The sequence below is a fragment of the Acyrthosiphon pisum genome, chromosome A1 (assembly GCF_005508785.2).
Source record: "Acyrthosiphon pisum isolate AL4f chromosome A1, pea_aphid_22Mar2018_4r6ur, whole genome shotgun sequence".
Classification (NCBI taxonomy): domain Eukaryota; kingdom Metazoa; phylum Arthropoda; class Insecta; order Hemiptera; family Aphididae; genus Acyrthosiphon; species Acyrthosiphon pisum.
In genome coordinates this window covers 132,036,095-132,053,207 of record NC_042494.1, presented here as the reverse complement: position 1 = coordinate 132,053,207, position 17,113 = coordinate 132,036,095, and the positions used below count along the sequence as shown (strand labels likewise).

Sequence of the window (17,113 nt, the reverse complement as noted above, 5' to 3'; positions counted from 1 at the left end):
ATCCGCGTGAGAGGGATAATATGATTACGGATTATGCTACTTATTATTGAACGTCAGTGGCTCCGAAGTCCATTTTAAGGTCGGGCCATATTTTATTTACATCGTAACTATATTATGTTAAAATCTATATTAGGGTACCTCTACATTATATTAAATAATTAAGATATCGAGGTTTTGAAATAATTACCAAACCACATTTTAAAAACTTCAACGGGCCCTGGACGTCAGCAAAAAGAATTTTAAAAAGTCCGGTGGATGCGTACAATATGATTAAAACAATATCGAAAATTTAATCTACCTCCAATCGAACAGTAGACAAAAAATATCCTAAAAAAAATGGCACACAAAATATATGACCAAAACCGTCCGTGAAAAAAATGAGAAAAAATTCAACCCGTGGACCACGTGCTGCATTCATTCGATACCCGCAAACACATTTTAAGCGTAGTACGTATTTTTTAATAATCATTTAATGCGTGTTTTCATTACGAATGCAGCCCGTGGGATTTTGTTTAAATAATAAATGGCTCGCTGCTGCCTTAAAGGTCGAAGAAACGTTAAACGGGCCTGTTGTTTCGAAAATTAAAAAAAAAAATACGAATATTTACTTTACCGGTTATTATCGTTATCATCGCGGGTATAAGATTTTATTTTTACGCAGATTTCGCGTTTTGATTTTTGTACGGATCAGCCAGCATAAATTATCGGTTCTTGTGAACGTTGCATTTTTTTTTTTACGGAAAACATTTTTTGCTGGATCACATATTATATTATATTGCTGCATATCACGCGGACGACGGTAATATAATATAAAGTGTAAATTGGACACGAACACGTTTATAAAGACGTTTTAGACGATCGGTCGAGTTAGCAATTTATTTGTCCGGTAGGTAGTTTTCAAAATTCATATTTTATTTTTGTTTTTAAATATTATATTTGTGAAAATAAAAATAAGACAGATATCTAATAGTTTTTCTTTTGTATGATTTCTTAAGGAAAATTAGTGATTTGACTTTTCAATGCTGAATTAATCACTGTGTGAGGATAAAAAAATGGTTTAGTTTTTTTATTTTTTTTTTTTTTTGGATTGCATATTATTATAGATCAAGTATTAATAAATTTATTTATTTTTTACTAATTTTTTTTTAGCAGATATTATTTATTTTTTTAGTGTAGTTTTCACATATCTCATATGATATGCGTCTATAGCAGTGAAAGTGGGTTAATATACTAGAAACGAAATTTCAATACGAAGCTAATAATGTTATTACATAAATGCATAAATTAATTTACATAAATCCAATCTTAACTAGGTATACAATTAATTTATTGACATATGATTTGTTCGTGGTTAAATAGTAAAAAAGTACTGTAACGGGGTTGGGGAACCAGCTGTTATACATAGCGAGGTAATTCAGTGAAAGTTTTCAGAACCCTTTGAGTTATAGTTTTAAACGTAGCCAGGGAGCTCCGACCTTCGGGAAAGATAGTTCAAATAATAAGCTATTTGTTATTACACACTCTCAATTAAATATCATTATACAATCTTGGTAAAATATCATGATTTAATATAAAAACATTGCGTGAAACGAAAGACTTACGAGTGTTACAACATAAAGCCATCCGGAGTTTCTTAGTGCGCGGGTTGCTGTTGGCCCAGAACTATTCAGAACTATTCAACATAACATGGTGTGTCTCTTATAATATATTATTTTAACACGAGTATAATATGTATACACTGTTTACCGTACACGAATGACTATAATATGTTTAGCAAGCATTATTCCTTATTATCTAATAATGTTTATAGTTTGTAACGGTGTCACACACCCATGATCCGTCACAGTATAGGTACCTACTATTTTAATATTACTAAATGTGTATATAATATAATATACTAGGTACCTATATAAGGTGTATTAATCATATTATGCGGTAAATACTGCACATCATGTACTTTGTAACAATGTGAGCTTTACAATCACGGTATGGAAAACATTGTGGCTGATTCTTTATAGATATGCGTTAACATAATATAATATAATATAGAGTGATTCGCCAAGCACGCTGGCCCCATTTTTTCTATGATAACGAATTTGTTCAAATTTTAGTTTTTGGAATTTTCAAGTGCACACTTGAGGATCATATCTCCAGTTATTTAAAATTGTATACCATTTTAATATAATGTCCGATTTTTTCAAATGAGAACCAACACTTTTACTGCAAATTGTTAGACTGATAAATGATAATTTGCTTTGAAAATGTTGATGTATCTATCTAAAATAGTAAAATACTAAAATCTAAATCAAAATTATCCATTAGGACTCGAAGTTTCTGAATTATAATAATATATAATATACTACCTATCCTTAATACATGCTAAGGATAATAGTCCTTAGGAATGGTTTTACAAAAATATGAAACAGATGTAATATTGGATATGGTAATCTAGTACCTACCTATTTATATACCTACTCGGAAAAATGTTGATAAATTATAAAATATTGATAGTTTAATATGAACTACTGAAATGTTCAAATCGTCGTAACCCCCATATCTTCATCCGAACTCAATATCGTGGATCTATTATCCGAAGAACACAAAGTGAAATAACTCTGAAACTACTCGTTTAAATTTCAATTCAGAATTCAGATATACATCAATAATTTCAAAAATACTTCTAATTAACAACTTACAAGAAAATAGGACGATTTTTATTTGAAAAAAAAATTAGGTATTGACACGGGATACTCCTTAATTGGTATAAAAACAATTGAAAACATATAATAGCACCTACGCACTCGTATATTTAAAAGTTAAAAAAATCAAAATTCATATAGGTAAACAATTATTAAAGGAAAAAATCGGGGTGTGCATGCTTGGTGAATCATCCTGTATATACTATATAGTATTACAAAAGAAATATTGGTAATAACAAGTGCATATAGAGTACTGAGTAAGTACTTTTCACACTGAGACTACTCTGACTACACATCAACCTACTCGACATGTTTAAAACGATAAGCTACTAAATAACGGTTTTTTATCTCACCAAATAAGTCTTGTCCCCACCCACAAACATGTACAACTTACAGCTTGCAACATATTTGAAGTATCTTCTATACATACTTACATATTTTTTTCAGAAAACATAACCTATGGAGTCAAGTTCCTCTGAACAATCCCTCCGAACGACTTTCTAAAAAAAATTTTAAATGTATTTTCAGCAGGTATAAACGTTTTTGAAGTGATCTTAAAACATCTCCAAATAATCGTCTATATTTTATAAATTATGCCGAGAATGATGCTTGGTAAAAAATTTAGCAGAATAAAAAAAAATTAAATTAGATTATGAAGTTAGTTAATTTTTACATCAGTACAGAGAGAAAACCACAAAACATAGTAATATCCAACGTATTATGTACTATTATGCAACATAAATGTGTAGGTATATAATATCATCGTTCATTTAGTGTATATCTTCAACCATTTGGTGCAGTGCGAGGCGCAGTACTTTAGAACGAATAATAATAATAATAATATTGTTAAAACCAATAGCATTTTAACGTATTTCCGTTCATAAGCATTTATTTATTTAAATATCGATTTCACTATTGCCCATGCACAAAATTTATTTACCAGATTTAAACCACTGGAGTCATAATTTTAAGAATAAATCCCACAGTATGATGATTGACAGTTTTTTCCTCTAAAACTATTGGTGGTCGAATCGTGGATTTCATTGCTATCATCCGCAAACGACCGTCCAAAGTTAGTAAATTAATTAATGGATTTAATTAAAATAACCGAAGGATAGAATCCCAGCTGCTTTACCACCGTACAATTTGTTTACTCGACGGTCATACCCAATAATGGTCCCGTGCCTCTCAATGTGAAATTATTATGCGTTTTCTAGTGACATTCTGGACGACAATTCGATTGCGACTTGAACGTGTTGACACGGGTAGTGGGTACTCAGACGTTTTCCCAAAAGATAATTTCAAGAAAACCTAAATCCCGGATCCATTATCTCGATAAACCATCTCACGAAAACATAAATCCTGAATTGAATTTCTATATATAAATGTCATTATTATAGTAAGTGTATATCATTATAGGCATTTATAGCCATACAGGTGTATGTATAGCCATTAGCCGTATAGGTAAATCGTATGAGTATATTATAGTTAATAATATATCAATTATTATATTATCTACTCAATGTATCTTTTATTGATCGACAGAATTTTACATCATTTTTTCTATTTGTTTGTGTCCATGGCAACCATTAAATAACAACAATTTCTATCGTAAGTCTCAAAATTCCTGTTTGAGCACCTCCCAGGGGTGTTTTTCTTCTATATTATGCATATTATATACTTATATACACATAAACATTTCTCTTGAATCACTCTATCAATTAAAAAAAACCGCATCAAAGTCCGTTGCGTAGTTTTAATGATCTAATAAGCATACAGACAGAAAAAGGTACTTACTACTTTGTCTTATACTATGTTAAGATATGGTAGCTGGCAAGTTGAATTAATATTATTGGCATATTATCATATTTAAATATTTGTATATATAAGTTATAACTACTTGAGAAGTATAATATACTCACGAATAATATTTTTAAATTACAACAAAATAACTAAAATCATTATCCTTGGTTATTTATTATGTAAGTTCGTTCAAACTTGAATTTAAAATTCCTATGAAAAAAACTGTGTTCATATATTTTTTATATTTTTTGGTCACAGAATTAACTACTTACGTGGAACCTTGTTTTAAATTTGTAATCCTTAGTGGCTTAGCTAAAAGTTGAATATTGTATAAATGTATAACTATACTAAATAATTTGTACATTTTCAATTCGATAAATTTCGTCCACATTTGAACTTAAAATGCTTATAAAAATTTCTCCTATGTATTTTTAATATTTTTCAACTGATACCTATTTTCAATTTTTTTGACCTAGCGAATACAATTGACATTTAAAGAAAAAAACTTATCGGTACGTTGGTTTTCATGAAATGATTATTACAACCGTAATTGTCGACACGCGTTGATCAGAAAAGTGCTACTATACAACTGAGATATTCGTAATACACAAATACCTATAATAAATATTATAATTAATTTAAGTTTTAAATATTAACACTATTTAACGATATATTGTATAAAATGTGTATCACTATTGCCTACACACTACGCCGTGTAACACCGTATGTTTAAAATTTCATTATAATTAATAATTATAAAAAGCCAAGAGGAATCAGAAAGACAGTCTAAACTCCAGACATTAAAATATAAAAAAAATTTGGTACTTTGTACCGGAAACTGTCAAACTGTGAGCCTAAAAAAAATATTACAATAGAAATAGAAATAATTTCTAATAAAACATGTTAGGTACCATTTTATTTATCGTCCTTTAAAAACTTGTGGTCGTGACTCATTAGTATGCAGGCATTTGAATACTTTCCATGTATTTTAAACTGATAATGTAAAACTAAAAAAAATTTTATTTAAGCCTCGTTGTATTTCTGATTTCATTGTATTTTCTAGTAAAGTAAATTTAATTAAAACCGGCATTAATTATTTTACTATAAAGTTTTAATCGTGTGGTTAATAAAGTATTACCAATAAAATCTATAATATAATTCATTTTGACCAAGAAAATTATTAGAAAAACAAACACTCTTATAACAAGCTACGTCAGTGGCAGGAACGTTAAAGAAATGTAATTGAAATAAAATACGAGAGGTCGTCCGAAACTAGTGGTTTTCTCGTTTTTACCAAATCCGCAGGTGAAAAAATCAACGATTTATTCTACGTCAACATGACAACCCACTACTGTAAGAGTACCACAGTGGTAAAATGAGGGGTAGTTACGAAGGAATACCATCCCTCCACTACTTAAGGAGGAAATCTCCATTCCCTCTGTCCTACACTCACTTATTTTGTTTAAAATAATATATTCCTCTTAAATTTCAAAAAATTAATTGTTTTTAATATTTTAGAGCTCTTATAAACGATGTTGAAGAACTTTTAAATATTTTTAAATATAATATTATATTATATGTATAATATCACACATATTATTGTTAAAAATGCATCGTACAATAGTGTGACTGTGTGAATAGCCAACAGGATCTATATAAAAACTCTAATATTAGTCTAAATATTTGAACAAAAACCAATTATTCAAAATAATTACAAAAATATTCATGTCCCAAAAATAAATACTGTTTGAATAAATTACAACAAAATAACTAAAATTGTTAGAAGAAAAATATTATTTTATTGTTTAAATATCTAATTTTGTCAAAATTTACCTTCAAATGCATTTTTATTGTTCTTAAATTCTAAAAGAACAACTAATAAGTTATGACTCATTATGAGTTACCAGTGGCGTCATTTGTGGGATGCAAGGGTATGCAAATGCATCCCATGATTTTTTTTTTAACACACTTTTTGTGGAGATCATATTTTCATAAAATTATAGTATAAAACAAATAACAATAATTTTGTATTTTTTTTTTTTGATTTGTCACAATATTTTGTGGATTACCAATACAACTATAGTTTATTTATAGTTCTATAAGAATAATTTTAACATTGCCTGTTAGAACTGCTTCCAATAAACGCTTTTTTTCGACATTGAAAAGAGTGAAAAGTTATTTGTGCTTAACTATGAGAGATAACAAGTTAAGTGATTTAATGGTTATTGCAACTGAAAAAGAAGAAGCTGATACACTAGATCTTAATGAAGCAGTTGATAGTTTCGCTAAATTAAAATTTAGTTGATTTCCTTTATTGTAAATTGTAATTTATTAAATTATATTTAAATATACATTACTTATTAATTATATATTATTTGGTTTATAGATATTTTTATATGAAGCTTTATATATAGCTGTGGTGATCCATATAATATTGTATTAAAACAAACTAAAAAACATTTTTGCTAACAAAATTATTATTATTTGTTTTTTTATAATTTCTATAAAATTATCTACATTTACACTAAAAGTATGTTGAAAAAAAATTCATTGGATGACTCGAATGACTGGTATTACTTTAGATTTTCAATATTGGTTTTGCATCCCATGAAAAAATGTGAAATGACGCCCCTGTGAGTTACCGTGTATTCATATTCAAGCATTTTGTTTAAGCATAGAAACTGTTAGTAACATTTAGGTAGAATAGGTAGATATCGAAAAATTAAAATGCATTGTTACAAATAACTTAAATTGATTAACCCCAAAAAATAACAATTAGATCTAATTAAAAATTGAAGCAGTTTTCGCTCCATAATGTGATGATTAACACCAAAATAAATGTAATGGATTCTGACCGGAGCAATGCCAAATAACATTCAACATTTTAAACTTTTCATCAATTGGCTTTTTTAGTCAATACCCATTAAAAAAAAACCTAATACTTAATTCAGTTTAACTACTGTTATGTAATTTTAACATTTTATTATATGAATTAATAACAAATAGAAAAAAGTATCAGAAACTTCATTATGCAATACTCATATTAATACTCATACACGAAAAAGATCCTCAATTCCTGACAGGATTAGTCAAAGCTAAGATAAAATTCAACAGTAGACTTACAGGATTGTAAAAATTATTGAAATCTGTCATCTATATGGAAATGTCAATACTACGTGAGAATAATCAGTAATAATTAGATAAACAACATCACTCATGTTGCAGTCCTAAGACTGATTAGAGATATAATACAAGGATGTCTGAGGCACAATATATTTCAGATGTATTCTTGAATCAATGAAAGCACAATGTTCTAGTCACAGTTTTTAATTATTATACTCTAAAGTATAAAGTCAAATAAGTATTAAATAGTAAAAAGTACAAGTCATTTCATTTGCCAAATTTTCCTAATTTATAATAATATTAAACATTGACAGATTATTTGTTCTTGGCATGCAAAATTACTAAAAAATATATAACTGTGTTTAGGGTTTAGATTTTCTGAGATTATTAAAATTATTCGGTTCTATTAGAACTATTCGAAAAGCCACTAAACAACTAATAAATCAGAATTAACCCATAAAATATTGTGTTATTATTTTTATTTGATGAGTATAAGTCATAATAATTTACATAACAAAATTTTGCAATGGTAATTTGTTAATAAAAATATGAATTTTCAATCTTATAAATTTTATATAAAAAAAATAATAATAAATGTTATGCACGATAATATAATAATTTTATGAGATTAACATTTTCTTATTTCAACAAGTGCATATATACCTGTTCTTCTAAACGGCAACAAATGAAAAACACAAATATTCTAAAATTATAAAATTAAATTAGAGTAAAAAAATAGTTTAAAATTTAAATATATTTAGTAGAAAAAAAAATAAATAATTATGAATGTAAAAATGTTTTATTTACGCGTGATTCTTATAAGCGCAAAATAAAAAACATCTCCAGTTGTATGGTTCGTTTTGAACTTTATTTTGTTCTTTTTACTTAAAAATAGATTGTTTAAAAAAGTGTCAAAAAAAATTTTGTTTACTACAAAAAATTAATAAAAAAAATAATAATTAAAAAAAATCGAAAACATAAATAAATAACGATAGAATCATGACTTGTCTTGAACATCAACCAACTTGAGTCTCTCAGCCATTTCTTTTTGAGCAGTTTCTTCAGGCACAATCAAGTCGTTGTACTCAATTTCGGAGACACTATGATACCTGAAATAAAAAGAGAAAATTAAACATAGCTCTAATTAAAATATTCTAATTATTTTATGTAAAAATGTTAAGATACATACACACACACAAATGCATAATATTATGTTAGCTATGGTTTTATAAGCGACCGTATACTATACCAAACACATTTTATGAAGTTAGCGTTAATATTAGAGTGAATTCTATATAAAATTGGTATTTAAATTTTGAAGTTAAATAATATTATTATTCATTAAAAAAATGTATAAGATAAATTAAAATATGAAAAAACCCTAGTTTTATTATTTATTTACTTAGGATCATTTTTATATTTTGTGCTTAGTAAAAAACATTTCTTGCAACTAAATATAAAATTAAATTGCTGGTTTTGACTTTTGATTGAAACTAATATATAGAATCAAAATAGGAGACCATCAATGACTGTTCATACACATGGGTGAATGATACCGATTTCATAATTCAGGACATGTTTAATTGTTGTTATTTATATATATATATTTGTTGATTATCAGGTTGGGCGTATAGTTTGGGTACTAGAGTAGAGTATCCAATAATGAGTTTAATGCAGATTATATTTAATTAACTAAATAACTCAAATAAATGTAATAACTGTGTAATAACTAATAACTATGTAATAAACATAATAACTGTACATACGCAAAATTAGTTTTATTTATAAATTGAGTATTTTTTAAATATTAAACACAATAAATAACACATCAACATACCTGGCAGACTTATACTTTGACCGAATGGCAGATTGTTGGGAATGTGGAGCGGTTTTATAAGTGTGGTTTAAATGTTTCAGAATAGGTATCAGATCATTTAAACTGTAGTTAGTTAATTCAGCCATATTTTCAGGCCAAATAACTTCATAATCTAATATTAATCTAGCTAATGCAACAGCTCCACAGCCAATTATTGAAGGTGTATATGATAAGTAGGGATCAGCTTCTAGTAAACTCATTTCACCCAAATACTAGAAACAAACAAGTCGTTTTTATTATTATTGAAGTTATTCAGAAATAAGGAAATATAGATTGTACACAAATCAAAACTTACCATTGCTAAGTACATAACTTTCAATGGAACATTGCAATGAACACAAATGTGAGTTAAGAAAATAACAGTTGTGGGATTTGATACATCAAACCCTAAAACTTTCAATATCAACTGTTCCATTTTAAGTACTTGTTTCTTAGTGTAAGTATCATCAGTTATATAAACAAATTCACTAACATCTGGAGGATAAATTTCTTCATATTTCCTATTAAAAAAAAATTATAAACAATAAATATTACAGACATTGCATATAATATAACAATTAAAAACTTACGATGCAACAAACATAGCAGCGGTACCCAACAATTGGAGTTTAGCACGGACCACTGACATTAAGCTAAGGAAACGATCAATAAATGACACAGCCAAGTACAGAGTTTCATTTTGTAGCTTGTATTCTTGTGCTACTTCGACCAACCAATCCACTAATATTGCTCTCATACTGTATGTCACGTCTGGCTGCCTTCTCATGTATCCAGGTTTAGGACGATGTAATTTCTATAAATCAAAAAAATTTCTGTTAGTAATAATATCGATAAAAACTCAATAACACATCTTCCATTACCTCGACATCCCTGAGATAAGAGTATAACTCGACTGTGTAAGTGTCTACATCACAACTTAACCTGTGTGCAGTCATAGAATGACAAGTACTTTGTATAGACTTATCATTATCAATGGACATAGGTGAGTATACATTGCTTGAATTTGCCGATTCATCAATATCCTTAATGTCTGTATCATCTGTTTTTACTTCACTTTTTACAGATGGTGCAACAATTTGGCTTACATCAGACAATGGTTTTCTTCTCTCTTTCAATAATTCTATCTTGGGTAGAGTGGCCTGTTAAACAAATATATTAGAATGTAACAAAAATAATCTTACATTTATAAATTAAGTAATTGTAATATATTATTAGTTATTACCTTTGCTTCACTGATATTAGTTTCATTCTTGAGTAGCAGAGGCTTTTGATTTTCCACATTGTTTCTTGACAAGTTTTCACTAGCAGCAGCTTTTTTATTTAATTGTGGATCTTCATGAATTGTAAATGGCACTGATGATTTAATAGGAAAACCAAATTTATTGGTACCTTGAGGCTAAAATAAAATATTACAATTACTATATTACTATACCTATGTATTGTTTTATATAATTCAACTACAAGAAAATATGTCACCACTAAATAAGTACCTAATAGTTAATATTTTTGTTGTTTTTTAATCACCATTTTTAATTTACTAAAATTACTAACTAAAATATTGTAAAATATTAAATTAATGTATAATATAAAAAAACACCAGTAAATTATCAGGTAGGTATTATAATCGGTACAGCGCACAGAAATAATAGAATATCATTACTTATTAGTTTTTCTATGGAAAATATATAGGTATATTAATATTAGGTATATCCCATATCTTATCAAAAATGTTGCACTTTATTTTTTCTATGCACCAACCAATACACATAAATAAATTCACTACAATGATTATTGAAATAAAACTATAATCCTGATTATAACTAGGTATTTATAATTATAAAAAGGTCAATGGCAGTAGTCTGTAATTATTATGTATATCCAATACATTTAGTTACCAAACTGATTCCAACACATAATATAATGAAAATAAAAATTATGAGTATAAATCAAGATACATTTTTAAAAGAATAAATTGTACTTAGAATTGTATTTGATACCTTAAAACTGAGTAAAAATGATTGAAAATCTAATTCAGTAAGCAAGTAAATTATAAAAATAAATTAGGTACCTAATATATTTTAAATACCTATGTAGTTTTCATAAAATCCAAAAAAAAAACACTACGAAATTTATAAAGCAACAACTATATTAGGTACCTATATTCATAAAATATCAATAACTACTTATTAATTAATAATTGTACAGGTAGGTGCCTAGATAGTTTAAATCAAATATTTTATATTGCACCAACCTACCAAAACTAATTATTTCTTAAATTTAATAAGACCAATTACTAACGACACACAATTATAATAATCACCAAATAGGTACCTAGGTAGGTAATTTTATTTAGATAAATATAGTTTATGCATAAATGGAATAAAAACGGAACAGAGTCAAATTCCTAATTATCTAATTACCTAATAAATTAAGAATATTATAGAATAACCATTCAATTTTAATTTATGTAGGTAGGACAGAAGTTATGCTGAATTTTTAGAGAAAAAAAAAATAACGCAATCAATGAAAATGGTCAATTAAATTGATGAGAAAAATTAATGAAGCCGTTCGATTACTGACTAGGTAGGTAATGATTGCAGTATCAGGGACATACAATGTCCATCAACCGATTATCATAATACACCTATTAAAAATAAACAAATTTATTGAGGAAATCCCACAGTGGATTTTTCAACAAACCTATTATAAAGCAATGACATGGATCTGATTTATCACAATGTTAAAAAGACAATAATAATCGTAGGCAATGGTTTTAAAATAACTTCACCTACGTAAACGGCAAAAATACTCTATCTATACGGGTACACCTTACCCTTCGATCGCTAACCCTCGTAATATTTTATCTTCATCGTTAAATCGAAAATACTATTCATACTCGGCCAGATCGACTACTACTTAACTCAACTAGCCTGACTTTATAAAAAAAATATACACACCTTGGGTTTCGGTTGCGTTTTTTTGGTTAAGGGTTGTTTGGCGTTCAGCACGCCGAGCACCGATCGTCGTTTGGAGGGCTGCTGGTCCCTCGGCGGCACATTATTCTCCTTGTTGCGCAAAACGTTGTTGGCGTTTTCTTGATCCCGAAAAACCGTAAACTCCATCTTTCGTCGTTCCGTTCGGTCGCCGCGATGTGTAACAATAATGAATAATGACGATATTCGATATAATTATTATTATTATTATTGGGGTCACGGATTTTCACGGCGACGGCTCTGGTCGGTTGTCGTCAGGCTTTGAAAGTCGTCATTCGGGTTCGGCGAACGATATTCGATATTATAATAATATATTACGTTATGGGTAACAATATTCTCTATCGTGTTTTCGGTCGTAAAAAAAAATCAAAAGAAAAAATTCGCGAATTATACTGGTAATTAATGCAAAATTACGATAAACGCACTAATAATCGAGCGAGATTGATGTGAATATAGGAAAAAAAAACTTACGTGACAAAATTATGTGTATTGGTGATAAACGTACTAATAATTACGTAAAAACTAGATATTATTAGTAATTAATAATCGATATTACATGGATGAGCTCGGAGTTGCTTGAACGGACGACGGGACTAAACGTTGCGCGACCCGACCGCCTGTAAATTATATTGGAAAAGACTCCGCGACAAACGATATTAACAAATGCTGAAATGCTCGCAGATCGTAACCGTTATTTTTTTTTTCAAACGACAGGTGCAGCTGTTGTGCTCAACTCGCCGCTAGGCCGAGGCGGCCGGCCGCCGACGACGCGTAACCGGTGCGGTGCTACCGACCCACCATTTACCGTCGAGTTGGTTACACTGTCAGCATCCTTTTCTCGTCGATAACGATTAACGAACAATAATTAATGGTATTATCGACGTCATGACAAAGTACTTTATTTCGTCGTGGGTATATCGTTGATTAATGACGGCTCGTCGGCTTTAGACTAGCTTTAGATCATAGAAAATATATTAAATTAGATCTAAAGCCGTGATATTATGTAATTATAGATCTGATCACGATTTAAGATATTTCAAAAACGTTATTCGAGTTTTGAAAAACTTGACCTTATCATACTTTTTTTTAGTTCTGATTTCGAAGAAATAAAAACGACGTTGCACTGTAAATCTCTTCCTCCTTATAGTGCGAAAATTTTGTTGCTTACTGCTTAGCTTGGACCACAGCCCGAGTGGTTCTCACCCACGCAAATCAGTTTTTACAATGTTTCACATTTGTAAGACGAAGACAACACAAGCGAGTAGGCCGGTATTTAGGGGTGGCAGGGTGGGCCCTGAACTTGGTGGGCGGTAAATTTTCATGAACTTTTTTTATTATCAAGCCAACATAGTTATAACTTTGAAATTATGTAAAATGTTTGTTTCCTCATGTATTATGATTTGGTGGAGATTTCTCCAAATTTTAAATTAGGATGATATTCTCTCAAATCTATTTTCATACTATTATAACAATAATAATTTCTTGGATAACTGATTGCAGCCCGCAGCTAGCGTTGTTGTAAAATAAGTAAATAAGTAAAACACAACATAATAATGTTTATTTTACTTTTACGTAATACCTACATCATTGATTATAAAATTAAGATCAGAAAAAATGCAATTAAAATAAATATTACTTTTTTTTCAGTTTATAATTTATTTTTATAATATGAATAAACCATAACAGCTCGCACACTTAAGGTACTAGATTCTTTCAAACTAATATGGGCATTAATTTTTTTTACAATAAGATAAAAAAACTAAACGTTTATAAAGAAATCAATAATCATTGTAAATTCAAAATTTGTGTTTTCCATGCTTAATAATTGTACAATAAAAAAAGTCGGTCAAATTTTCTGTACAAGTTTTAAGATCAAAAAAAACGTCAAAACCTTAAAATCGTATTATTAAAATACCAAAAAAAAAACATTTTTTTTTTTGTAAAAGTGAGTTTTTTTATCTTTATAATTTTGGAGAAATCAGAAATTACCGAACATTACTTACTGAACATTATATTGTTAATAAAAAAAAACCCCAACGGATGGGAATTCGCAAACTCGTCTATAACTTTGAAACTAAGTCCGACCAAGTGACCGACAAATTCTGTTTGCATCACTGATTGTTCTTAACTCATCGATAACCAAAGGTTTTTAAATTTTTATAAATCACTAATCAGTAAATTATTTTAAAAGTACAGACTATACTTAAATTGTTTGTTAATTAAACATTTTTTTTTCAAATTGTGTGATTTTGTATGCTTAATTTGATAAAAATCGCTAAAAGTACTAAAAGCCACTCAAACTTAATTTAGAACTTATGGTAAAAAACTTTAGTTCTCAATTTTTAAAAAAACGTGTTTTGAGTATAATTTTTTTAGAAATGTTGGTATTTCTATGCTTAACATTTTGAAGAAAATATGAAATCAGAATTTACTTATCAGTTATCATGCTTATTTTTTATGTTATTGTTAATAAATAAATAAACCCAAGGTGGATATATATATATATATATATATATATATCCACCTTGAATAAACCACTTAATTAACAACTTCTCGTGATTATTTTGATACTAAAGCCAAGTCTCTTCAACCAACGAGGCCTGAGGACGATTGGAAATGAAAAAGCATATTTTACAGTCGATTTTTTTCTACTGTGACGGCCTTTTAAATAGTTAAAACTGAATTATAAAGTTATTTCAAACATTTGTATACTAAAGTAACTCAAAATTGTTATTTGGACTTTTTTGTGTTTCATCTCTTAGGTACTTATCGACTTTTTTGAGCAGTAAAAATCCTTCGATGGTAGAAAATTGGAAATGTTTGGTAGGAAATTGGATCTAGTAGGTACTCAAGGGGATTAACAGTAAAATATTCCGAGTACTTTTCTTAATAATCGGGAAAACCAGGAATTGTCAGCAAGTAGAATATTACCGTTATATCTTAACCGATTTCTTATTGCACTGATAATGCACCGAAACCAATGTGGTCTTGACTGAGTTTGTAAGCTACTAAATAGGACATGGATAATATATCTTTTTCAGACGCGGTATAGCCATTAGCCAGGGGGTAGTGTTTTGGGTGTTAAAATCAGCCGTATAATCTAAAAATATATTAGACCCCAAGTTAAATTTAAATATTAAATTAAAATACCCCCTTTAATAAATCCTGACTAAGCGCCTTATCCTTTATTCAATAATGTTTTGTATAAATTAATACTATCACTTAAACAATAAATAAAACAAATTAAGCCAGTTTTTCTTCGTCAATCAATTACCTACTTTTAAATTTGTTAAGTATTCAATTTCAATAAAATATTCATGAAACGTTTCATATTATATAATTATGTCATATTTTGGTATGGCGAGCTGCAATTAAATGGTTTATTTGAAAATTTAGATTGACTATTAAAAAGCAGGTAAGCGGATGTCGCTATACCAAAATATGACATAATTATAGAATGTACAAGTGGGTCAATGTATAATCGATTGTTTTAAACTTGAATTCAATGATATAATATCATTGTATAAGAAAAACGATTCTGAGCGGAGACGGTTTGTCAATCTGGATTTTAGATTCTGAGTGGAACGATGAATGTATTGATTTTACAATGATGTGTTTTTTTTTTAATTTTTTAATTTTTTAATTTTAGATTCTGAGTGGAACGATGAATGTATTGATTTTACAATGTGTGTTTTTTTTTTTTTTTTGTGTCTGTGTACACGATAAGTAGTCGAAATAATGCTTCGATTATCAACTTCAGTATCTTGTTCGATTGGAAAGTTAATATCGTTGGTGCATTGGGAGGTCAAAATTTAAAATTCCCAGTAATTTTCAAAAGTGCCGTGAAAAACAAAAGAAAAATTAAGGAAAAACGGGAATTTTTACGCAAAATCGATTTTTCACAAAATTAAATTTGGTTTTTGGTGTAACTTTAAAAAAAATGACCGTAGATACATGAAATTTTCAATGGTTGTTTATATTTCCATTTTTTATACACGATAACATTTTCAAAATATTTTGACTTATTTTGAGCTGTTTACGGACAATTTCAGTTTTCATTTTTTTTTAGTTTTTTTTTCTAAAAATATCAATAAAATTTTATTTGTTGATTAAAAAAGCTTGAAAATTTAATAGAAGGCTCCAAGTATATTGTTTCAAAGGCAGATGAAAAATATTAAAAATCCTTAGTCACAGTTTTTTAGATTCTGAGTGGAACGATGAATGTATTGATTTTACAATGATGTGTGTTTTTTTTTTTATTTATTTTTTTTTATTTTTTTTTGTGTCTGTCATCACCTTTTAGGACAGTAAAACTGCTTCGATTTTCTTCAACAGTAACTTTTATGATTGGAAAGTGAATCTAGTTGGTACTTTGGTGGGTCAAAAGTAAAAATTTCCCAGTAGTTTTCAAAAGTGACGTGAAAAACAAAAGAAAAATTAAGGAAAAACGGGAATTTTTACGCAAAATCGATTTTTAACAAAATCGATTTTGGTTTTTGGTGTAACTCTAAAACAAATGACCGTAGATATATGAAATTTTCACAGGTTGTTTATATTTGCATTTTCTATACACGGATATAATTTTGAAAATATTTTGATTTATTTTGAGCTCTTTACGG

General features: G+C 28.3%; 1 protein-coding gene across 1 annotated transcript; it reads right to left on the bottom strand.

Moving 5' to 3' along the window:
- Nucleotides 1–8,087: 8,087 nt before the first annotated feature.
- Nucleotides 8,088–13,212, bottom strand: LOC100160996 (cyclin-A2). The gene is made up of 7 exons (XM_001942793.5): nt 12,459–13,212; nt 10,724–10,897; nt 10,362–10,640; nt 10,071–10,294; nt 9,797–10,001; nt 9,463–9,713; nt 8,088–8,734 (listed from the first exon to the last, which is right to left on the bottom strand). Exons 1-7 carry the CDS (start codon nt 12,621–12,623, stop codon nt 8,623–8,625), a joined length of 1,410 nt encoding a protein of 469 aa, XP_001942828.2. The 5' UTR covers nt 12,624–13,212; the 3' UTR covers nt 8,088–8,622.
- Nucleotides 13,213–17,113: the final 3,901 nt, after the last annotated feature.